The 26,132-nt window shown below is 42.4% G+C and overlaps 1 protein-coding gene across 2 annotated transcripts in view; it reads right to left on the reverse strand.

Annotated features, from left to right (window-relative positions):
- Positions 1-6,267, reverse strand: part of PRRX2 (paired related homeobox 2) — a 65,900-nt gene extending 59,633 nt beyond the window's left edge. Inside the window, exon 1 of one of the 2 annotated variants that reach the window (XM_069069362.1) lies at positions 5,869-6,267. In XM_069069362.1, coding sequence (XP_068925463.1) covers positions 5,869-6,157 — 289 coding nt within the window. In that variant the 5' untranslated portion in view covers positions 6,158-6,267. The remainder of the gene's footprint in view (positions 1-5,868) is intronic. The other variant, XM_069069363.1, reaches the window with a different exon arrangement.
- Between the last annotated feature and the right edge of the window lie 19,865 nt (positions 6,268-26,132).

The raw sequence follows: 26,132 nt of genomic DNA on the forward strand, positions 1-26,132 counted from the left end.
TAGTTTTCTAAGTACTCAAACACTGAGGATGTGTGTCAACAGAAGGGTTAAGAATATCTAGCCTATACTAGGTCTTTAAAAAAATCCAGCCTTTGACAACACTAACTTTATTTTCATATTTTCTGGTAAGGGTACATGGTCTTTTGTACTACAGGGATTGTGAAATTAGAGGCTTGGATATGTACTAAAAGGGTAGGTTAAAAGGAAGCCATACTTTAAGTAACTGAAAAGCCAATGATGGTGCTAGAAAATGGGCAATGAAACATACCTGCCTTCTCATAGCAGAGAAATGGGAGAACATTAGAGTACAGTGTTGTGTACACTATCAGAAACCCTCATGGGATCGAGCTTTTTTCTTAATTATTTTTATTTATTACAACAAGAAATAAGTGTGAAGTAAAATATTTTTAAAAGCATTAAATGTTAAGTTTAAAGCATTAAATTGAATTTTAAAAATTGTTCCAGATCAGTAGATATTTTGTCTCTTGATCAATTACCCCTTTTACCTTCTCTCCAAATTCTTACTTCTCCTACCCTTGGAGCTGGTAGCCTACAGCAGATGCAGGACAGATTTTGCCCTCTGTGCCAAGCCAAGTCAAAATAAGGGGGGAGTCAAATTTAAAATGAAAGTTATTTTGGCAGTTCTCTGGCAATAAGTGGCCACATGTGAACATCCATTGAGAAGACAAAAAGGTATTTCAGGTTTTCTTTCCCTCCTCTAGGGCTAGGACACAATCCATAAGTCAGACTTTTCCTCATTGTCAGTTCCTTTCACTTTTTAAGAAATTGGATTGAAACCCCTAACTTGTAAGATGATAACCGTGGTCAAAATGCCAGTCTCACATTGTCTAGGGGCTCCTCTGATTTTCATTCTTTCTCATTTCTTTCAATCACCAAGTAAGACCACATTCTGAGTTAATAGAAAATGGGTAGAAGTTTGGTGGTTGTTTTTTTCTCCCTCCCAAATCTCTGACAACCCTAGTGAAAAGAACAATTTTTTAGTCCTAGAGTTTTTTTTTTTTTTTTACCATAGGCAACAGGGAATTGAAAAATGGCAAGAGGAAATTCCGTTTTAGCCAAAAAGTTTTAACCTTCCACTCGACTTTATTTTTGTAGCATCCATGTTACTAGTTTCTGCCCTGCCTACAGGAGGGAATCATTTAAAGAAAAACCCAGTTATTAATGTGGTCTCTTTTGTTGTAACTCATTGCAAAGGCAGCAACCCAAGGGTTTATTTTCTCAACGTGCTTGGCATATCTTAACGCCCCAGCTCAGACCTCAGAGTTTGATTTGGGAGGAATCCGAGCCCCTGGCTCACTCTGACTTACTGAAGAAGCCGCTGCCTTTCCCTGCTATCTCTGTGAAAGGGGTGGGGGTGCCTGATGTATGGGAGAACCATCCGCCAGAGAAAAGCTGTGTCTGCCTTGGCCTTTCAGAAACACTCTCTGTCTCTCTGTCTCTGTCTCTCTCTGTGGAGATTCAGCTTGCTCTCTTGAAAAGACATTCATTTCTTCACTTTTTTAGCATGTCCTATTCTCTCTTCCTCCATCCACCGCCCCCACTTTTTTTTTAAGGGGGCACACATCTCTTTTTCTCCAGATCTAGAAAATAGCTCCCTGATGCTTCAGGGAAACTAACTTACAAACATGTTGGACTCCTTTGGGAGTAGGCAGAGCATTTCCAAGGCCAAGGGGCCAGAAGGAAGTTAGAACATGTGGCCAAAGCTGGCTGAAAACCGAATCTTTGGAGATCTGCCTGGTGCCTGCCTGGGCAACTTAATATTATCCTGAATATTATTCAAGACCTGCCAGGTCATAGATAATGGTCTCCGAAAAGGGGGAGCAGTGGTCAATGGTACACTTAGCCTGGAATTGAAAAGGAAGTTAAAATCACAGAAAGAAATGACTGCCCCCTTCCCCCCCATATTTTGAGGCAGGGATTACAGGATCATAGCCCTAAAGAAGAGGTTCTTAACCAGGCGTCTGTGAACCTGTTTTTAAAAAATAATTTTATAACTATTTCAAGATCATTGTTTTCCTTTGTAATCCTTGGTATTTTCTTTCCTGCATTTAAGAACATTATTCTGAGAAGGGGTCTATAGGCTTTACCAGAATGCCAATAGCATCCATGACCAAAAAAAAGGTTAGGAACCCCTGGTCTAGAGCAAGGCTCAGCAGACTATGGCTGAGGTTTTTGTATATCCTGTGAGTTAGAGTGGTTTTCATGTTTTAAGAACAATAAAATTTTATTTAAAAATTAAAAAAAAACCATTCTTAGCCTGTGGGCTGTACAAAAACCAGTGGTGGGCCAGATTTGGCTTGCAGACTAGTTTTCTGAGCTCTGGTCCAGAGTTTGAAAAGTCCTCAGAGACCATCTAGTTCAACCTCCCTTATTTTACAGATAAGGAAACTGAGGCAGAGAAGTGAAGAAGGCAAGCTATTCTTGGACCTGTAGTCCTCTTTTATTCTCAAAAAATGTCTTCTAATTTAAGACATGACAAGTGGAATAAGCATTTTTGCTTTGCTGGGGGGATGCCACCCATGTGATTTGCACAGGGAACTTTTGCTGCTGAGCTCCCTGAGAACTGGTTGGGCTGGTACACATGGAACCCAGATGCCCAGAAACCTTGAATTCCATGGAGAGTCAATGGCTTTCAGGGCCTTTCTCCTAACCTTCAGTCTCTTAGCTTGGCTAGTGTAATGATGCTTTCACTTGTCTCCTGGAAAATATTGAGCCAGGAGTGGCTTCTTCTGTCTCTTACCATGCTGGGACCATGACTGTGCTAATGGAGACCACCTTTTTTTTTTCCCCCAGTCAAGGAGTCTTTTTGGCCATGACTTTCTAAGAATAGAATAGTTTTCTTCCCAAATCACTTTTCTCTCCATGCCTTCTTGGGTCCTTCATCCTTTTCCATCCCCTCCCATACTTCCCCTATTTCACTAGTAGATCTAGTAAAGTCATAGGAAAATGATGCTGTTCCCAGCACCTGGCACACCTGTCTTTCATTGGTGGCACTTAAAAATGTTTGTCAAATAAATTAATGATGACACCCATGCCTACTATGTTCATAGCACTTCATGAATTTTTAAGACACCTTAATGGAGATTATGTCTTCATTCAAATTTTCTAGTTTAATCAACTCCTCTCTGCTTTCTCCCAGTACTAGTGATTAGCATGTCCAGAGGTTAGCTTGTTCTTTGAGATAATATATGTAAAGTGCTAAGTGCAGTACAGGCTTATGTCAGGGCACATAGTAGGTGCTATATTAACATTAATTATATTTTCTTGTTGTTGTTATTTTTTCTGAACATTTTCAATACAATGGAATTTCTGGGTTTTTACAGGATCATAGTCCTAGAGAAGAGGTTCTTAACCTAGTAGGGTAGCTAGCACTTTTTTGCCTGGCCCCAATTGGGACTTACTCCCCATCATCCCAGAAAGACAATTTGATTAAATTGAAACTCTCCAGAACCTGGCTCCCTAAACTCCCTCTTGGAGAGAAAAAAGGGGCCTCTCCTCCTCTCTATGGAAAGTCACTTCTCTAGTTGTTTCCTCTGACTGGAGAGAGACAGCCCGGGTAAAAGAGACAGTTTGCTTCACCTTTGATTCATTAGGAATAACAAACCCGGCTGCCAAAAGCGCTCTGGAGGGAGGAAGACTTGGCCAAATGGGGCTCTTTCTCTTCGAAGAGAGATTAGGCATGGCCACAGCTTTGCCATTAATTACAGAGGCACTTTTTGATCTCCACTTCCGGCTTGACCTTACATGCAGGTTAAGCATCAGTTTTCTGTGGTCATGTCTGTCTAAAAACAAAACAAAGAAAAGAAAAGAAACAGAAAGAAAAGGGAAAAAAAGCCAAACCATCACCCAACATGAAACCCCTAAAGCTCCTGGGAGTCTGATGCTGGAAGAAGAAAGTTGTGGCTTCACTCAGACTGGGGAACGTATTAGTCATTTTACAGATGCTGTGCTGTCCTAATTTCCTGGCAGGAATGATGCCGTGAAATATGAATATAGCCCTAACATGGAGAGGCTAATGATAGGAGAGGGGACTGAGTGACTTCTCTCCTACATTCACCGAGGGGGTAGTCACTGAGTGGCCGCATGAGAAAGTAATAAGGAGTGAGTACTCCCTTACTAAGAAAGTTCCTGCACAGACAGAGAAACCCACACCTTCAGGGTGTTTACAAGGTCTCCCGTTAGCTATGTTTCTCCCAAGTCTCTTTTAATTTCCCTTACAACTTGAGGAAGTGCTGATATACCTTTAGATCAGGCCTTCTCCCCTTTTTTAAAACCGCAGAATAGGTGTCCTGGAAACAACTTGGAATCCAAATCTGAAAGGGATTGGGGTCTTTTATGAATATTTTAGGAATTTGGATTCTCTCTCTACTAAATCTAAGCTTCAAGAGAAAGATGACTTCCCAGGACATGGGAATGTGTAAAAGTATTCTGGACCCTGGGAGTAAGGGAGTCTTAGTGCCTGGTCCCTAAATGCAAACACCTAGTATTTATATATTGTATTAAGTTTTGCAAAGCATCTTGCACTTGTTTTCTCATTTGACCCTCACAATAACCATACGAAATAGATGCTATTATTACTCCATTTTACAGATGGGAAAACTGAGACTGAAAGGATGAATTACCCAGGATCACACTACTAGTAAGCACCTGTGGCAGGACTGGAATTCAGGTTTTCTTGATTCCAGGTCCAGGAGTGCAATCTCCTGTGTTATCCCAACAGCTACCCAGTCCTTATAGCTAGAAATTTACTTTCCCATATTTCAGAAAAACAATTAAGATTAGATCTAAACTCTTCACTCAAGCACAATAGTTTCCTATCTCAACACACAAACAAGCCCATCATTTAGGTGAAAGTTGGAGGGGGAGGGGGAAGAAGCTAGCCCTTGGCTCTAACCAGCAATTCACGAGGTAGTCAATAATCCCCACCCTCCTTTGAGAAGCAGTAATAACAACAATCCACATGTATATAGTGCTTTAAGATCATAAACTTTTAGCATTAGAAAGGACCTTAGCGATCACCTAGTCCAATGCCTTTATTTTATTGGTCCACAAGATATTTTCCTTAAAAAGAACCCTACAAAGTAGATAGTGTATTAGTACCCCCATTTTATAGAAGAAACTGGGGATCAGAGAGGGCAAAGGGACTTGCCCAGGATCACACAGCTAAGTTTCAGAGCCAGAGTCAGAACCCAGGTCTCCAGACTCAGAGTCTAGCGCTTTTCCCACTTAAGATTCCCCTCATGCCAACACTCCCTCGGCCTCCCCCAGTCTTGTCTAGAAAGTTTCATGTGAAACAACAACACCAAAAAACCCTCTCCGCCTAGATCTGCAAAGTCCCTTCCATGGACTGTCTCATTCTGCTCACCAGGGTGTTGCTTTCGCTGCTTTTTCATCTCTAGCACCCACTAATCCTCTGACATCCCTCTCCAACTCCCTACTGAGGCCTTGGCATCGCACCAGCACAGGTTTAGGGAGGGGGCAAAGTGAACAAAGTGAGGGGTGTCCATCAGGCAGGACACTTGCTCTTAGTTGAATGACTGTTGGGGTCCCTTTTCGACCCATCCCGGGACCCCTACTGGCAAGGGATGGCGGGGATGGGGTTGGAGGATACGGGGCTGAAAGCTACTCCGGGCTGGAGGCATCCTCAGCCTTCTAGTACGCATTAGAATTAAGTGTTTCCCATTAGACATCCTTGGTCCTCATTAGAGAGCTGCCGCCCTCAGCCTCTACCCAGGATGAGGGGTTTCCTAATGAGCTCATTTGCGTGGCGGAGCAGTGGGTGGAGGATCCCCCTCTCTTCTGCGGCTCCCGACCCTCTTCCTCCCATCAAGTCCCAGGGTCACTTACTGTCCTGGGGCGCCGCCTCGCTGCCGCTGCTCCCCCCGGACTGCTCCTGCAGCCCCCGGCTGCCGTCCCGGGGCTCGGCCCGGGGCTCGCGACCTCCGTTCCTGCCTGCGGCCGCTACCTCCTCCAGGTCCAGGAGGTGGCTGACGCTGAAGTTCTTCCTGGCCTGGGCGCAGTCCCCCGGCTCCAGGAGGCGGCTGCCCAGGGGCTGCTGCGGCCCGAACGCCTTGTCCATGCTGAAGGAGCCGGAGGTGGCGGCGGGGGCAGCGGCCGGGGCGCTGGGGCTATCCATGCCCCCGGCGGGCGGGCGAACCTCCGAGCCGCGCGGCGACGGAGCTCCGGCCACCCGGAGTCTCTCTACGAAATATACTTTTTAAAAACCTCGCCCCCAACCCTGCCCCTCCTTGCACCCCTCTCACTTTTTCTAACTCTTGTTCCGCCTCGTGCTGACTGTGAGAAAACAAACTTTTTCTCCCTCTTTCCTCCTCTTTCTCCTTCGCTTTCTTCCTGAACTTGTTAAAAAACACAATCTCCTCTCTCCACACGCCCCTTCTTGAAGGGAACCTCTTTACTTCGTCTCTCCCTCCTTCCTTTCCTCCTCCTCCTCCTCCTCCTCCTCCTCCTTCTCCTCCTCCCTCTAGTCCTCTCCCCTTCTCCAGCCAGTGGAGGGGCAGTGGGGGTTGGGGTGGGCGTGGGGTCAAAATAGGGGAGTAAAAACCCAAAGGCATAAAAAAGCTTTGGGAGTTGGGGGTATTGAAGGAGGAAAACAGTAATTGTTTTTCTTCCCTCACCGCCCCCAACACACACACGCACACACACTCTCTCACTCTCTAACACACACACACACACACACACACACACACACACACACACACACTTCTGCCAGTTTCTTAGAGCTAACAGTGGTTGGGAAAGTTAAGAACTTCTTCTATCAACAAGTGTCAGAGAATGTGTTTTCTTCTAGTTAGAAGACTGCAATGGATAGTAGTGGTGGGTGGATGGGGGTGTGTTTTTTCCTTTCCATCCCATCTGCAAATTCCTCTGGAAGTGGGGAACTGATGCAGAAGGTTAAGGGGAGAATGCTTCATAACTCTCTTCCTCACCCCCCCCCCCCCAATGTACTCTGTCTTTCCAACACTAGATCCTCACCCTGAAATGGCATGGCCCCAGAAACTTCGAAATCCCCATTGCCTCCCCAACCTTGAATCAAGGTCATCTCCAATGGGCAAGCCTAGCTCTCTGACTTTAATGAGATAATTGTGCCCCACACCACAGTCAAAAACACCCCATCTCCAGGGACAGTTCAAGGAACCTCCCTAATGGAAACCAGGAAAGGAAAAAACGAATTTTTCTTTTTAACATTTTTTTTAAAGAAAAGAAAGTAGAGATAAGTTTTGAAAGTGGGGTTAGGGCTTATTATTGGTTGATGGTTGGAACAGTTTTAGCTACACTCCACATTGCTCAAAGCCAAGAGGAAAAGCACCATGAGACAATTTTTATGAATGTTTGGTCATTGTTCTTTTCTATATTATGAATATGTACAGAACAAGAAAATAATGAGAAGATACATTCAAAATGATGGACAATAAAAAACTTAAAAATAACATCTCTGAGTTGCTCTCTCTATTGTCCCCTGCCTTATCTTTGTCCATTCATAGAAGCATAATTGCATAGCTTTTACAATTATCAATGCATTTACTATTCCACTCCTGATTCCTTTGCTTTATATTAGACCATATGTCTTTACACATTGCTTTGTGCACATCCTAGCACTTATTTTCAATGGCAGCATAATGTCTCATACCGTGGTGGAGCAGTTTATTTAGCCAAATCCAATCCTTGGATACTTAGATTGCTTCCAGTTTTTCCTCCTTTGCAGATAACACAGCTATAAACAAATGTGTACAGATGATCTTTTCACTATTTCAATTTATTGTACTATAACTTTAATAATGACATAACCCATTGGGGGTTTGAAAATTTTTTATAATTAAGGAAATATTTCTGTGTGCTCATTTTAAAATTATAGGCATTCTTTTTTTTTTTTTAGTTACTCTCTCATAACAATTTCAACTGCTGATTCAACTGAAACTTTATGGAGTTGCATGAGCTTTTTTATTTTCTCTTAAAGGAACAACCCCAAACTAATTAGAGTAGACCCCATTGTCCCTTGTCACAACCACATCCATAGCAACTGATTGGGAGGTCACAAACAAATGGGTTGTGAGTTTCTAGAGAATGCCCCAGGGACAACAAAGATTTCCCTTACTTGCAAATAGCCTCTCAAGTAATGAAGAATGAAGTCAGTGAGACACAGATCATTTTAACATTTTAACTGTCAGTTAGTATTTACATGGGACTTTAAAGCTTGCAACAACCCTGTGAAGTAGGTAAGGGATTAACAAATATTTTTATTTCCATCTTACAGATGAGGAAACCGAGGCTGAGAAAACCTAATGATTTGTGCAGGGAACATAGCAAATCAGTGTCAGAGGCAAGAGTCAAACCCAGATTTTTTATGACTTCTGATAAAGCATGCAAAGTACTGTATTTGGAATCTGAAGACCTGGGTCTGCTATTTATTACTTGTGTGATCTCTGACAAGTTGCCTCACATCTCTGAGCTGGCTTCTGTTTCCTCCTCTATAAAGTTAAGGAGTTGGATTAGGTACCTTTACAATCTCATGAAGCTTTAAAAATCTATGATTCTATACCACATGGCCAGGGAGAATGGATTCTTTCCCCCATTTACCAGACAGCATGGAGTATAGGAACAGCCCAGGATTTGGAGTGAAAGGTTGTGAGTTTGAATACCAGCCCTCCTAGTTCTTGTATGTGTTACCTTAGAAAGACACTTTTCAGGGGTGGCCAGGTAGCACAGCGAGTAAGAGCACCGGCTCCAGTGTCGGGATGGCCTGGGGGATCAAATCTGGGCTCAGATACTCAGCACCACACCCAGAAATAACTGGCTATGTAACCTTGAGCAAGTTACTTAACCTCGGTTGCTTTAAAAAAAAAAGACACTTTTCATCACAACCTCAGTTTCTTCCTTAAAAGTCCCTTTGAAGTCTAAATTCTATGATTGGATTTAATTCAACAAATATTTATTAAATTCCTATGTATAAGGCATTATGCAAGACATTGGAGACACAAAAGCAAACAAGAAGCACTCCCTACAGAGCATTATTAATTGGGAATTAAGGGAGAGATTGTGGAGGTCTGCAAGGACAGAGATGGTAACTGAGCTGAGACTGGAATAAAGAGGAGGATTCTGGGAGAGGGAGATGAGGAAGGAGTGCATCTCAGGCAGGAGCCTAGCTTGTGCCAATGTCTAGAGGTGGGAGACAGTTGGGATGCTGCTCCAGGAGCAGAAAGTAGGACAGCGTGGCTGGAATACAGATGACATGAAGAGGAGCGTGTGAAATCAGGCTGGAAAGGTAGCGTGGAATCAGATTGTGAAGGGTCTCACACATGAGGGCGAGGAGTCCGTGTTTTATTCTAGAGACAAAAGAGAACCGCTGAAAACTTTTGAGCAAAACTTGAGGGGCATAGGTCCCCTGCTCAAGAATGTCAAATGACTCCTCTGTTCTAGGGTACTTAGAAGTCAGGATAAAATTCCAATTCCTTTTGCATTTAAAGCCCTTCACAGTGTGATGGCAATCTATCTTCTCAGATTGATTTCACATTTTTCTCTACCCCCTGTGTAATCTCCTTTCAACTCTTCCCTATACCGGACATGACATTTCCTGACACTGGGCCATTGCAAAGGCTGTCCCTCATATTTGAAATACACTCATCTTACTTTCACCTCTTAAAATCCCTAGGTTCTTTCAAGGCTCACCTTAAGTCCCATTTGTTACCTTTTCTGATTTATCCAGTTGTTAGTACCTTCCCCTTTGCTCCCTTCCACCCCCACCCCCAACCCCCAAATGCTTTGTATTTACTTTCCACATCATGTATTTTGTTTATCTGTTAACATGTTCCCCACCAGCACCAGTAGAATGAAGAGTGGAGGTTCAATTTCACAGAACAAAATATTCTTCCCGGGTTATATTTCTTGCCTCTAATTTTACCATCATGAGGCCTAACTCAAGCCTTGACTGACACTACCTCCCTCAGCCTCCTCTCCCCTCTGACTGGAGGACTGGAGGGTGGAGCACTAAACTCCTCCCAATGCCTTCCTTTATAGAGTAAAGAAATTGGACTTTTTGACTCATTCTGTTCCCAATCTGGTGCTCTGCCTGGTCTCAACTCCACAGGTAACAGGCCTCAAACCTGTAGTAAGATAGGGAGGTGTCTACCCCTAGCATGTGAAGACTTCCCCTGAGGATGGTCAAATGAGAACAATTTGTTCCAATGGCTGAAAGAAGCCGGTGCTGTAGAGCACTTAGTGCTTGGTCAGACACTGAAGGCCATCCACTGCCTTCCAGGCCATTGGCAGTGGTCTTGACTTTTGCCTTGTCACTGATGACTCAGGAAGAGAGAATGTGGCTGATGACTTTGTGAAACTCTGTCTCATTTAAGTCTAATTCACATACAAGTCAAGACATCAGCTGATATCATTGGTCCTCTTCAAAAAAGAAAGAAAAATAACAACAATCCTCAATGCCAGGCACAAAGTAGGCATTTAGAAATGTTGATTGGATTGCACTGAATTATTTTCCTTTTACTTTTGTATCTATATTACTTTCCTTGCACAAACTAAACATTTCATAAATGCATGTTGAAAATTGAATGACATTTGAAGTAGTTGGCAAGACGGGACTGAAGGCAGATGGGTCAACCTTAAGAGTGTAGACCCTAGTTTAAACTAACCCTTTTATCCTCTCACTATCTTCTCCTCCTCTGGGCCCTCTTCCTCTCCCCTTCCTCCTCCTGTCTCTACCCTTTCCCCCCAAAGTGGGATGAGCAGAAGGAATCCTTCATTACCAGAACCTCATGATTTAAAATTTTTGTTAAACTTTGAAGGTCTGTCTGGTCATAGCTGAATTCCCTCATACTCTACCTATCCCAGACTCTAGCTTGCCCTCGTCTGGAGGTACAGGTGATTTAAATCAGCTTGGGATTCAATATTAGGCCTCACACAGGTCAGAGATTACTGAGTGAACAACTTCAATGGACTGCTGGGCAATACATTGTTTTGTTTTGTTACAGCACCCTTGTGAAAGGTTCTTCTTAGGACAGTATCGATAAGCCAACTAAGTGAAATCCCTGACTAATCAACTGGGTGTGTGGGTGGGGGAGGGGGGGGGGGGAGGTTGGTGTAGGGGGGCAATCCCCCCGGGGGAGAATTCCTTCACTGGTCAAATTGAATGTTTGAATGTTTTAAGTGCTGAACCAATTGGACAAAAGCAAAAGTATATTACTGACCCAGTTAAATTATACACAATGTAAAAAGTTTAGAGAAGACACTTTCCCTGTCCCCAGGGAACTTACAGTGTAGGAAGGGGTCTTTAGGGATTTTACCCACATAGTCAAAGAATACATATTCATTTAAAATGTGTCTTGCCTCTAATTCTAGTCTCTATTAGCTTCCTCCCTTAAAAGCAGAATCAGTTTTGAAGAATCTTGCAGCTGAAATTGATCAATCAATCAGTCAATCAAGTATTTATTAATATGTGCCAAGCACTGTGCTGGATGTTAGGGATAAAAAAAAGCCAAAAACAAAACAGTCCCCGCCCTCAGGCACTGACAGTCTATCGGGGGAGATACATACAAAATAAACACAAGGTCTTTTTTTGAGGGAACCTCAAAAGGTCCTCTAAAGGTCATCCTACTAGATTCACCATTCCAGTATCTTTGCCAAGAAAATTCCAAGTGGGGTCAGGAAGAATCGGACACAACTGAAACGGATGAATAACAACAAAATATAGCAACTACCTCCCAGGTTGTAGTGAGGACTGAATGAGATAATATTTGTAAAATGCTTGGCACACAGGAGGAACCACGTAAATGCCATTTACGTGTTATCATAATTATATTAAAATAATTTAATACAAATATAACGTGTTACTGTTATCGTTATGATGATGGTGATGTTGTTGTTGTGGAAGATGATGAAGGAGAAGAGGATGACCACCGTTGCCAAAAACTACAGAGAGGTTAAGAAGGATGAAGATGAAAAAAAAGGTCATTAAACATAGCAATTAAAAGGCCACTATTAACCTTAGATGGAACAATTCCTGCTGAAAGATGAGGATGGGAGCCAGATTGCAGAGGATCTAAAAGCAAGTGAGGAGAAAAACTGACTCTCACGAGTGGACTATGACTTTCCTGTCCAAGATGAGGCTATCTGGGGGCAACCATTCTAACTGCTAGACAATCGCAGCTGTAGGACAAAAAATGGAAAGTCCAATGTAATAGGGAGTAAGCTTATGGAACTCTTTATCCTAAGAGGTAAACTGAAAGCATAACTTCAAAGAAAGTTTAGTAAATTAATTAGATTTAATTTAACAGAAACTTATCAAGCTGCCTTCTGGAGACATGGATCCTCCTGGAGGGCATCTTGTAGGGACACAGAAGAGGAAAGCACAAGTTAAAACAATACAAAAAAATAGGTGGGGAAAAAAAAACCCAAGTGCTTTTAGGGCCAGTTATGCATAATAGTATAATCATAGTGGGTTATTAAGGAAAGCTAGAAGGTGAAGGATGCTTTAGAGAACAGCCATGCTAACTCTATGAAGCTTTCATTGATCACTCCCAGCTGTAAACAGTCTCGCCTTCCTCAGATTTTCCTGGAGCATCATTTGTGGATTTCCTTTGTGTTTCCCTATTCTTGCCTTTGTATTAGACTTGTTTCTGAACATGTCATATCCATCTAGGTAACTATAAGCTCTTTGAGAGCAGAGGCTGTGTTATTTTCCATCTTTATCCCACAGCCCATTACAGTGCCTTGTACATGCTAGGTCCTTTTTTCATTCACTCATTCACTTACTCCTTCATTCATTTATCTATCTACTTATTCTTTCATTCAGTTAATAAATTCCTAACTGTCCTTCTGTCAGAGACAGAAGTCTGGACTAGATAGTGAAACTAACCCAAAGTGTAAATTCTTATCTTCCCCATATCTTCATAAGGGCTGCTCTCTTTAATTATCTTGGTTATTTGCTGGGTCTTTTGCAGCTATTTGATGACTAGCTAGTGCCCTTCTTTAGAGAGGAAAACCCCAGGATCCCTTAAACCCATTTCCTTTCCCTGCTTTGCTCTTGGAGCAGCCTGAAAGCTGCCCTGGATACCTTGGGCATGGGGCCTCCTTGGGTATGGGGCTGCATCTTCCAGAGAATATGGTTGAGTGAGAGCTGTGTACAGGGAAGTCTGCTCAATCTGTGTCCATTACCACACATCAGGGGAGTCATAAACACTGTCAGGCACATATGACTCAGCCATGTCTTGCAGTTACTTTAATAGATTGTGAAGTTTTATAAATATTATATCAAGCTGCAAACATTACAGGGGCTTGCTACTTGTGGTGGCTCAGTTCTATACCTCTCTTCCACTCTTCCAAGTGGAGCCCAGTTTGGAAAGGCAGTCTGGGAGGCATGACCTAGCTGCTCAACAGAGCTACAGAAGCCAGGAACAAGTAAGTTGTGTCCTTTCTCTGTCCTCAGCTCTCCATCTGCAAGACGCAGAAGCCGAAGTTTCATTCTCATCCTGAAACATTCCTCCCACCATACTGGTCCCATCTCCTGTTGGAGACTACCTTCTGTGGCAGGGTTCCCATTTTGGAAATGGGCTAAGGCTGACCCTGCTTTATTACCCTCTTGGCTATGTTTCTGAATCTCTGGACTTTGTTACTATGTACCTTCTTGGGCACTTTTACACACACACACACACACACACACACACACCTACATACCCACACACACCTACATACCCACACCCACCCACCCATACACAACACACATACCCATACAACCATACATACCCACATACCCACCCATACATACACACCCATACACACAATACACCTGTACACCCCCCATATATACACACCCACACACCCATATACATACACACATACACCCATACATACCCACCCACCCATGCACATACACACCCATACACCTGTACACACACCCATACCCACACACATACATACAAACACACCCATACATACCCATATACCCACCCATACACACACTCATACATACACACACACCCCATACACCCATACACACACCCACATACATACCCATATACCCATACACACACTCATACATACACACACCCCATATACACACCCATACACCCACATATACACACCCATACATAACCCCCCCACCACCACACACAACCATACCAACACCCCTACACATACCCATACACTCACACTCATACACACATCTATACACCCATACACATACCCATACACCCATATACACACAAACCCATACACCCCCCACACACCCATACACACACCCCCATACACCCCCACACATACCCATACACACACACACACATACACATACACCCCATACACTCCCCCCACACACACTCATATGTACACACACCTCATACACACAACCATACACCCCATACACACACCCATACACTCATACACACACTCATGCATACACACACACCCCATACACATAACCATATACTCATACACACACTCATACACACACATACCCCATACACACACCTGTACACCCATATACCCACACTCATACATACACCCCATACACACACCTATACACCCACACACACACTCATACATACACACACCCATATACTCATATATCCACCCATACACTCATACACACACACCCATGCATACACATACACACACCCCATACACATACCCACACATCCATACACACACAGTCATACCACACAGCCATATACCCATACACACACCCATACAACACACACTCATACATGCATACATACACACACCCCATACACATACCCATATACCCATACACACACCCCATACACACACCCATATACCCATACACCCACACTCATACATACACACACACCCCATACACATACCCATACACCCATACACACACACTCATACACACCCCATACACACACCCATACACCCATATGCATTCATGCGCACACACACAACCCATACACACACTCACACATACACCCCCCCATAGACACATTCATATAGCCATATGCACACACCCATACACACATATTCATACATACATACAATATTTGTATTTACATATACACACTATAGTTGTATTTACAGTGCTTACCCTAGTGCCTGGCACATAGTAAATGCTTAGTCAATGCTTGTCACCAAACTACCCACAGCAAAATTCTTTTCCCCAGACATCACAGCCCATAGTTCACACACACACACACAATTCATAATCATGACCCCACTGGTCATTCTTTGCCCAAAGATAAAGACTACAAGGTTGAAGCCATGACCTGTAGCTTTCTGAGAGCAGGATCCATGCCTAATCTGGTGCTGATGGTTCCCAGGCTAGGACACAGAGAGCTGTGCAGAGTTGGCAGGGACAACCTTGGTTCAAATCAAAGGAGTATTCTGTCATTCAAAGTCCTCCACAATTTATTGACATCCTACTTTGTAGCCTTTGTCCACTCTCCAGGCACTCCACATATTTACTCTGTTCCCAAACACACCCCAAGTATCCCTACTTGCTACCTTCATACCTTTATTCAATTTATTTGTCCCCCCCTTTATCTGTGGACTGCCTTTAAAATTCCGCTTAAATGCCATGTCCTCTGGAAAATCTTCCTTATTCCCCTGCATTGGTTATCATCTCACAAAGCATTTTGTTTTATACTGAATACAGTTAGATAATTCTCACTTATGCTTAAGTGTGTTTGTATCTAATATACTTTTGTTATTTAGTTGTGTCTGACTCCTCATGACCTTTTTTGCAGTTTTTGTGGCAAAGATACTGGAATGGTTTGTCATTTCCTTCTCCAGGACATTTTACAGATGAGGAAACTGAGGCAAACAGGGTTAAATGACTTGCCTATTATATACATAGGCAAGGGTCACATAGCTAGTAGGTATCTGAGGCTAGATTTGAACTCAGGAAGATGAGTCTCTCTGACTTTAGGCCTGGCACTATATCCACTGAATCACCTAGCTGCCCTCTAATATATTTACCAGAGTGCTGGCTCCATGAGGACAGGAACAATGTCTTATCTAAACTTTGCATCATCCTCTCAGCCTAACCCAATGTTATGCATACTGTAGGTGCTTAATACATATTTAATGATCCTGTAGAGATTTCTAAGTCCACAAATGGAAGTTTTTCTTATTTTCTTTCTCTTTTTGCCTTTTGGAGGGCAATTGGGGTTAACCAACTTGCCCAAGGTTACATGGCTAGTTTTTTTTGTGTGGGTGTTAAGTGTCTGAGGCTGGAACCAAACTTGGGTTCTCCTGACTCCAGGGCTGGCATTCTACTTACTACACCACCAAGCCTGAAGGTTTTATTTTTCAATCCCAGAAGATCATTAAAATTTGAGATTGTTAAAATAGTTCCACTATTTTGGTAAATGTTTAGTTGCTACTTTCTATTTTCCCTTTTTCCACTTCATGGATACCAGACAAGAAAATTTATAGAGTTGAAAATAAAACAGGTTTTAGAATTTAGCGAAATCCAGGAAGATATATGTGTATTATAAGGAGATATATAAATGGGAGCTATTATTATTATTATAATGGGTTATTAAGGGAAAGCAAGGAATGTTTCCAGTACATCCTAACTTTTGAGGTTGATTTCATAGAAGGTACACAGATCCTTACACATAGTGTCATTGGAATGGATAGATGATGTGTATGTGTGTGGGGGGCAGAGTGCAGAGGGATCCAGTCATTTTCATGTTCTTTCCATCAGTCAACAAATGTAAAGTGCCTTGTATTCAGCAGGAGTGCAATAATGGATATGGAAATGCGGATGTGTTTGTGCATGAATGTGTACATATGTGCTGTTTATATGCATCTGTGTATTTGCCACTCCATGCATAGAATTTATATAAGAAGCACCAACAATGTATTCATGTCTATGTTAGTAAAAAACCTGGTCTCTGCCCTCAAGAAACTTACATTCTTGGCTAGAGATGTACATGAGAAACAGCTGGGTACAAGACATCCCCAAAGTCTTAGTGTAGTTTTAAGCTTTTTGAGATGTCTTGTTTGCAGTTTTGTGTGCAATTATCTTGTGTATTATACTATGTTATGGAAGTACTTGTTTTATTCCATAAATTAAAATAAAATAAATAAATGTGAAAAAATGATTGCTGAACACTTTTACATGTAATTGGGAAATATTTAATGAAATAAAAATAATTTTTAAAAGTTATGGTCTAAGAAGCTGCTGAGATACTTCCTTTTCTTATGGGTGGGATGCCCAGAGGAGCTAACCCAGATTCAGGGTGGGTATTATCTATTTTTCCTCTGGTCTCCCAGAAGACAATATTGGTATCATTGGTGCCTTCTAGTGAAGTTTTGTTTGCTGAAAAATGACATAAGACCTTAAGGATAAGCGTGAGGCAGTGGATAGGGTGTTAAGCTTGGAGTCATGAAGATTTGGCTTTAAATCCTGCCCTTATTAGCTATGGGATGCAGGGCAACTCACTTAACCTTTTTGATTCTCAGTTTTCCCATCTGCAAAATCAAGGAAGGGGACTAAGTGGACTTGAAGCTCTAAATTTGTGGTTCCATGAGCTAATTGAACTCCCTCCTTTTACTGTTGAGGAAACAGGTTCAGAGAAGGATGGCTTGAATATTATTTGGGGGTAGAACTTTCTACTCAGCCAAGTGCTTTGGGATTCTGGGTTTCTGAGGGCTGGCCAACTTAAGAGTTCCTCCTCAGTAGACATTTGAAGAGTGGACCCATCAGGTCTTCCTGCAAGTCTGTAGAAAGATGCTGGAATCCTCGATTATCATGAAAAAGGGACACAGTGGCATCATAGTCTGGAGCAAGCCGGGGATGATTGGGAGACTCCTACACCTTGACAGAGTCTGCTGCTGGCCTTCACAAAGGCTCAGACCCTTCTCTCCTGGGGCAACATCTTGCTGTGATTATTTTGCGGTAAGGTGGGAATACGCAAGGCTATTCATTGCATAGTGCCCAGGATTGGGCAGTGGGGGTGGAGAAGAATGGCAGAGGTGAATTGTGATGCTGGAAAGGGGGGGGGATCCTCAGTGATGGGGGATGGAGGGAAAAGGGAAGGAAAGGTAGCTGAATGAGTGGACTTGCTCAGCTAGCTTGTTTAATTGGAGTTATAATTATAATTATTATTTATAACCCCCCTCTTGAACTTAGGCTATGTCTCTTGGAGGGGTGTTGGCAGTGCTCAGCAATCCAGGCAGGCGTTAAATAATTAAATTGAGGCCCTAATCGGTGGCGAAATTCCCTGTGGGCTCCCACTTCCTCAGCTTGCTGATTGCTGATATTTTGGGGGTGAAATATGACCTTTTTAGTTTTTTTTTAAATGATCAAAGAGATCAGAGCTCCAAAGGAAAGAAGGAAAAAAAATGGGATTCGAGTTTGCTTTTCCTCTAACTTAGTGGTCTGGTAAAGTTTCTTTAGACATGCAAAGATTTACACACCTTTCTGCAGGGAGCCTTAAATTACCTTCCAACTCCTTACCCATTTCCCTGAGCAGAGCAAGAACAGTAAGTCATTGAGAAATTAACAGGCCTCTCCGTAATAGGCCCTGTCGGCCTTTCAGAGAGAGAGTTTCTAATGACTTTTTTGAAGTCGGGGTCAAGGTTTTTTAAATAAAACAATTTGTATTAAATGCAATTTCCTTTTTAGCTGTTAGATTGGGAGCAGGGAAATCAGTTAAAAGGAGAGAGGAGGGGGGAGGAAGCATCATTTTTCTCAAGCCAAACAATGCATCCCTAATTAGATACATTTATTTTAAAATCTGTATATCATCACTCTGTCAGATTCCTCATGCCTGATTCCAGTGTTTCTCTCTTCACTTGTTCTAGGTTATCCAAAGCTAGTGGCGACCAGATTTGCCACTGAAGCTTTCTGGATGGATGTCTTATGGTTATGGGTTTCCCTGCTAACCTTGAAGAGGGTTTACAGAAATTGGGCTCTCCTGTTCTGGGGTAGGAGGAGGGGTGGAGGGCTAGAGAGGAAGGCTCCCATCCAAGGAGGGAGGGGGCTGCCCTCAGCATCCTAGGATATCTTGGAGTTGACTTCAACCTCAAATTTTTCTCTTCTCTCTTGATTCCTTTGACAAAATTTTAATCCATTTCATTCCTATTACCCAAGATCCTTTGGGCAGGGACTGACTCTGTGGTCTGGGCCCATATCCTAGCCCATCACTTTTGAAACTAATCTGACTATATGCCACTTTGGGGCTTGAAATATAGTGCTAGAACCCATAAATGCTGGTCCAAAGATATAGAATATTTCTAGGGGGAAAAGGGACTGAGGAAATTTTGGAATAAGGTATAAATAAGTCAGCCTTTCTCATGTAGACAAAATTGCCACATGGGTTACCTATTTTTTGACATCATAAATAATTTTATATTTAAGAAGAAAAATGTGTCAAGTCCGTAAGATCACAATTTAGGAAAGAAACATTGCCCCAATTTGTTCTTCAAGGCTCAACCCAAGCCCCTACCTTATCCATAAAGCCTTCCTAGATCACTTTGGGTTTCACTGATCTTTCATCTCTTGGAATTCTGGCAGACCTGCTCTAATGAGTCTAGAATCCCAGGGTCAAAAGGTAGTATGGATTGTGTAGCAGTCTCAAAGTGGGGTTCAGGGACCTGTGGGGTCCCCAAGAGACTTTCAGGTGGTCCACGAATTCAAAGAAATCTTTCTAAGAATACTAAGATATTTTAATTTATAATACAGTAAATATTAAAAGACATAATCCACCCTTCCCCCAACAAAAGTTCTTTGGGGTCCCCAGTAACTTTTAACTACAGAGGGTCATGAGACAAGAAAACTTGAAAACCCCTTACATTATGGAAAGAGCACTGAATTTGAAGTTAAAAGACCTGGGCTTGGGCCCCAGCTTTTCCATTTACTACTTATTATTACTTAAAATCCCCTCTTTGGATGACCTTGGGCAAGGTCTTATTTCCTCAGTTTCCTCCTCTGTTTACAGAGACTTGGACTAAATCACCTCTAATGTCTGTTTTATTGTTAAATCTTAGGACTCTATAAATCTCAGAGGGTCTTCTAGTTCAACCCTGACCCAAAGCCTGAGTCCATCTTTTTTGGGATTGATCTGTGTTCTCTACTAGTTTCATGTACCTATTTCTCACCACTTAGACCTTGGACTCCTTAAAGGTAGGGATTGATCTGGTGCTTATCTGTCTCCTACCATTGCTGGGCAAAAAGTTGGTGCTCAGTAAGTACTTAAAATTTTTTTAAATTGATATCTTTTGTTTTTATGTTGCCTAAATTTCCCATTTTTCTCCTTTTCTCCCACCCAGACAGCTATCCTAAACAAGCCTTTTTAAAAAGAAATTTTTTTAAAAAAATCTGATAATGTATACAATGTTTCACACTTGTGGACCCCCAGCTCTTCAAAGTCATGTGGGGAGGTGTCTTCTCATACCTTTTCTTTGGGGTCAATCTTGTTCATAATTTTGCAACACTCACTTTTATTTTTCCTTTTTTGTGGGGGAAAGGCAGGGCAATTGGGATTGAGTGAGTTGCCCAAAGTCACATGGCTGGTAAGTGGTAAGTGTCTGAGGCCAGATTTGAACTCAGATCCTTCTGACTCTGGGGCCAGTGCTCTATTCTCTGTGGCACTTAGACAGCTCCCGCCCTTTTTTTGCTTTTCCTCTCAACATTCACTTTCAAGGTTATTCTTTCTATGTACATTACAGTGATCAGCATGTGTATTGTTTTCTTGACTCTACGTATATCAGCTCATGTTTTTCCATACTTCATTGCATTCATCAAAAAAATGTTTTTGACAGCACAGTAGTATTCCATCACATTCATGAACCACAATTTATTTAGCCATTACTCATTACAATGGGCATATACTCCCCAGTTCTTTACTACTACAAAAAGTACTGCTATATGGGGCAGCCAGGTAGCACAGCAAGTAAGAGCACCGGCTCCAGTGTCAGGATGACCTGGAGATTGAATCCCGGGCTCAGACACTTAGCACCCACCCAGAAACACCTGGCCATGTAACCTTGAGCAAGTTACTTAACCCCAATTGCTTAGGGGCAGCCAGGTGGCTCAGCGAGTAAGAGCACCGGCTCCAGTGTCGGGATGACCTGAATCAAATCTGGGCTCAGATACTCAGCACCACACCCAGAAATAACTGGCTGTGTAACTTTGAACAAGTTACTTAACCCCGATTGCTTTAAAAAAAAATACTGGTATAAATATTTTGATATATGGGCAGCTTGTATTTTTATCAGTGACTTCCTTGGGGTATATGACTAGTAGTGGAATCTATGGTCAAAGGGTATGGAGATTTTAGCCACTTTGTTTGCATAGTTCCAGACTGCTTTCTAGAATATTTGTACTAACACATAGCTCCACCAACAATGCATTAGTGTGCTTATCTTTCCCCAAATCCCCCCAACATTAACTTTCCTAACTTTTGTCATCTCTGCCACTTTGCTGATTTGCTGGATATGAGGTGCCAAATCTAATGGCTTTTTCTCAATCCTCCTTCTTGACCTCTCTGGAGCTTTTGGAACTGTCAATCATCTCTTTTAATGTTCTCATTTCTCTAGGTTTTTATGACTCTGCTCTCTCCTGGTTCTCCCCTTACTTGTTGGATTCCTCTTTCTCTGTCTCCTTTGCTGCATCTTTATCCAGATCTTGTCTCCTAATTGTGGGTTTCACCCAAGACTCTGTCTTGGACTCTCTTCTCCTTTTTCTCTAGGCTATCTCTCTTGGTGATCCCCTCAGTCAAACTGAGACTTGTTAAAGACCTTAGTTTAAAAAGGTCTGCATCCAGGGCCATCTCTAGTTGTCTTGATCTAGATCTTGCCACTGGACCCAGATGGCTCAGGAGGAGAAAGTAAGGTTGTGACTTTGCACAGCCTTCCCTCACTTAAATCCAATTCACTTGCAAGTCATGGTATCACCTCCCTGATGTTATGGTCCTCTTCCAGAATGAAGGACAAACAACAATAGCCTTGGTGATCTTATTAGCTCCCATGGATTCACTTATCATCCCTATTCTGATGACCCAAATCTATTTGTCCAGCCCTAAGCTCTCCTTTGACCTCTAGTCTCAAATCTCTACCCTCCTATTAGACATCTCAATCTGGAAATAGACATTTCAAACTCAACATGTTCAAAACCAAACTCGTTATCTTTCTTCCCAAAGTGTCTCCGCTTTCTAACTTCCTTATTATTGTCAAGGTTTCCCCATCTTCCTAGTCACCCAGGCTTGCAACTTTGGGTTGTGCTCTCTTTTGCAATTCTCAGGCACTCTCTCTAACTCCCCATATCCATTCAGTTGCAGAGATCTGTCATTTCACTTCTATAACATCTTTCAGATATGCCCCCTTCTCTCCTCTGGCAGTGTCACCACCATTTTAGGACTGCACTATTGTATTAGTCTACTGGTTAGTCTCCCTGCCTCACCTCTCTCCCCACTGCAGTATAGGTCTGATCATATCACTCCCCTCAATCTCATTCCAGTGTTTCCTTATTACCTCCAGGATCAAATGTAAGATTGTTTGTCTGGCTTTTAAAGTCCTTGGTAACTTGGCCCCTGCCTACATTTCCAGTCTTCTTATACTTTATTCCTCCCCCTTCCCCCAAGGTACTCATTGATCCAGTGACCCTGCTCTTGTCCTCCTTGCTGATTGTTGAATATAAGACCAGCTCCTGACTCCTATCATTTTCACAGCTGTCCCCCATGTCTAGAATGATCTCCCTCTTCCTCCTCTCTGCCTCTGGCTTCTGTGGCTTTCTTCAAGTCTCAGCTAAAGTCTCACCTTCTGCAAGAAACCAAGAATGTTCCTCCTTAGTGCCTCTCCTCTGAGATGATTTCCAATTTATACTGTATAGATCTTGTGTGAATATAATTGTTTTCATATCATCTGTCCCGTTAGATGGTGAGCTCCTTAAGAGCAGGGACTGGTGTTTTTTTTTTTTCTTTCTTTGTACTCCCAGTATTTAACACAGTGCCTGGCCCATAAGAGGCACTTAAATGCTTATTGACTTGGATTGACTTGTTTTGCTTTGCATTTTTCTTATTATTAGTGGTTTGGGGGTATTGTTTCACATGGCTGATTGTAGTTTGCAATTCTTTTTTTGAGATAAAAACTTATTTCTTGAATGAATGAAGGCACCTTTAGGTCTATGGTTGGCTTGAAAGAAGAATCTGGGACGAATGCTTACCTATTCCCTGGGAGCTTTCCTGAACTCACCCCGCCCCAACCACAACAACAGCAACAGCAACAACAACAGGGTTTATGGCAAATTATCTTTATTTTTTCATCAAAGATTTATTTGGTACCTTTTGATTTTACTTAACAGTCATTTCTAGACATGCACCATCCTCCCCTTCCCCTTCTCTCCTCACTGCCCAACCTGCCCAGTAACAAAGAAAAATGGTTCAGTAAAACCAACCTACGGCAGCACCATACGCACCATTCCTGGTGCCTTGGACCTATGGGGAAGGAGTTCTTAAGGCAACATATTCACAGCACCAGACAGAAGTCTGCCTTCCACAACAGCTGCAGCTCCCCTCTGGAATGATGTATTCTCTCCTTCACAGCCAGCCAGGTTAGGACAGAGGCAGGAAGCTGAGGAAGGGCAGATTTTCAGTGAGAAGAAAGAGATTTATTCAAGAGGCTTCTAGTTCTAGGAATCTTCATTCTGATAATGTATCTTTGGCACTGGGGATCTGGAGGCCAGTACAATGCTCAGGCACCAATGGACCCAGTGCTATTTAAGCAGTGAAGAGTTTTGTCTTCTGTCTTTCCTCTGTCTTCTCTGGCTGACTGTTACTTGGCTGTTTCTTGAAGTCTCAGCTCAAATCCCATGTTCTAGAAAATATTGTCTTGGTTCTTCTCATTGCTAGTGCCTTCCTTCTGAGATTACCTCCAACAAATGCACACACATATGTATGTGTATTATATATGTATTTCATATATATCTGCATGTATCTCATGTGTTTCCATATTGTAGCCCCCTTTAGAATGTGAGCCCCTTGAGGATTGGGAGCATTTTTGCCTTTCTTTGTATCTCCAGAACATATTGCAGCCACTGTTCACATAGTAGGTGATTAATAAATGTTTGTTGACCAGTTGTCCTGTTGACCTGGTGTGACTAGCATACAGGAAAATGGAGGTTCACAGAAAGAAAGAAACTAAGGTCTTTTTAGACTAGGAGTTAAATCTGAATGTCCAAATTTTCAAACCCAGTGCTCTCTGCCAAGCCAGTCTTTCTTTTTTCTTAAAATAAGTAATTTAATATGAACTTAACTTTAAACAATAACAAAACCAACTAAGCTTACATGTACAACTATAGCCAGAGGCTGGCCTTTTCCCTCTGAGTCATCAGCATCTGCCCTGAGAGCAGCCCCCCAGAAGTCTGTGGCTCAGCCCCCTCTTCCTTCCCTTTGGAGAACTTCAAGGATCAGAGAGGGGGTGATCTGCTTCACTTGGTTCAAATGCCTTGGAGGAAGATGGAAGAGAGAAAGAAAGCAAGACTCTCTGTCTTTTTGAGCCCCAAAGACTCAGTGGGAGGTACTGACCTAAGTGGGGTCAAGATGCTGGAGGAGGAGATAAATGGGGTACATGAGCTGGTCCGCAAGAAGTATTTCTACAGCTACCTAAAGAAATCTTTTATGTAGAGTTTGGAATTGTGGGACTAAGGGGCATGTGTCTGTGTGCATATACACACAGGTGTATGTGTATGTGTATATGTATACACACATGTATGTGTATGTATGTATGTATGCAAATGTAGGCAGATAGATGGTGCAGCGGATAGAGCGTCCTGAGTTCAAATCTGGTCTCAAACACTTGCTAGCTGGGTGACCCTGGGCAAGTCACTTAACCCTGTTTGCCTTAGTTATCTCATCTGTAAAATGATCTGGAAAAGGAAATGGCAAACCAGTGCAGTATCTTTGCTAAGAGAACCCCAAATGGGTCATGAAGAACTGAACACGATTGAAAAACAACCTAAACAACATGTATATGTATATATGAGTATGTGTATGTGTATGTTTTAAATAGGGATTGTTTCTATTTTTCTTTTTTTTTGCTTTTTGGAGGGCAATTGGGGTTAAGTGACTTGCCCAAAGTCACACAGCTAGTAAGTGTGTCAAGTGTCTGAGGACAGATTTGAACTCAGGTCCTCCTGACTCCAAGGCCAGTGCTCTATTCACTGTGCCACCTAGCTACCCTGGGATCTTTTCTTAACCATCACTAATTGGCCTCTTTAATTTTTTTTTTTAAAGAAATACTCCATATAAACCATTCTCATAGAATCATAGAACTTGAGTTGAAAAGGTCTTTCCAGATCAGTTAGTCTCACCTCATTTTTAGAGGAGGAAATTGAGGGTCAGAGAGGAACACTTGTTCAAGATGATAGAGTGAGTTAGCACCAAAGCCAAGACTGAAATCTGGACTCTGGGCACCCATTTCACCTCTCTTCCCATTGGGGCCATGTTCTTTTCTTCCTTCCCTTTATGCCAGAGGGAAAGACGATTCAGGATGTTAAGTTAATAAATCTGCCTTAAAAAAAAAACCCCAAAAAACTTGAGTTTGAGAGGGTCATTTATAACATGCCTATCTGCCCAACCTCCAACTGCTTTCAAAGCTTCTGCAAATTTACCCTTTCTGGGGGGGTGTCCCTGTGGGATTACCCCTCCTGTTCTTTGCCTTGGAACACTAGACCATGTAGCTTTGAACTGTGGCTATGGGAGGATTTTAGATTGGGAAATATTTGAAATGTGGTGTGATAGTTAGGGCCACAGCAGGAGGAAAAGAACTTCTGGCCTGTCTTTTCCCTTCAAGAACTCTTGCCCTATGAAATGAAAGGCTTGAATTAAACAATTTGTGCCTAGAATCCTCACCTCCACCTGTTAGAATTCCTCTTCCTTCAAGACTTAGCTCCAGCACTATTTTCTAAATGAAGCCTTATTTTTCCCTGAACGCCCTAAGAGCTGATGGCAGCCCTTTCTAACTGCCTTGTACTTATTCCGTATGGATATATTACCGTGTTTCCCCGATAATAAGACCTATCCCGAAAATAAGCCCTCCCCTTACTGTGTAAGATTCCTCTAAAATAAGCCCTCCCCCGAAAATAAGCCCTATTGAGATTGCTACTGTAGTGAAGGTGATCCCCTGCG

The sequence above is a fragment of the Petaurus breviceps genome, unplaced genomic scaffold (assembly GCF_028583685.1).
Source record: "Petaurus breviceps papuanus isolate PSGF00001 unplaced genomic scaffold, PetGlider_PUasm1.0 90779, whole genome shotgun sequence".
Taxonomy (NCBI): Eukaryota; Metazoa; Chordata; class Mammalia; order Diprotodontia; family Petauridae; genus Petaurus; species Petaurus breviceps.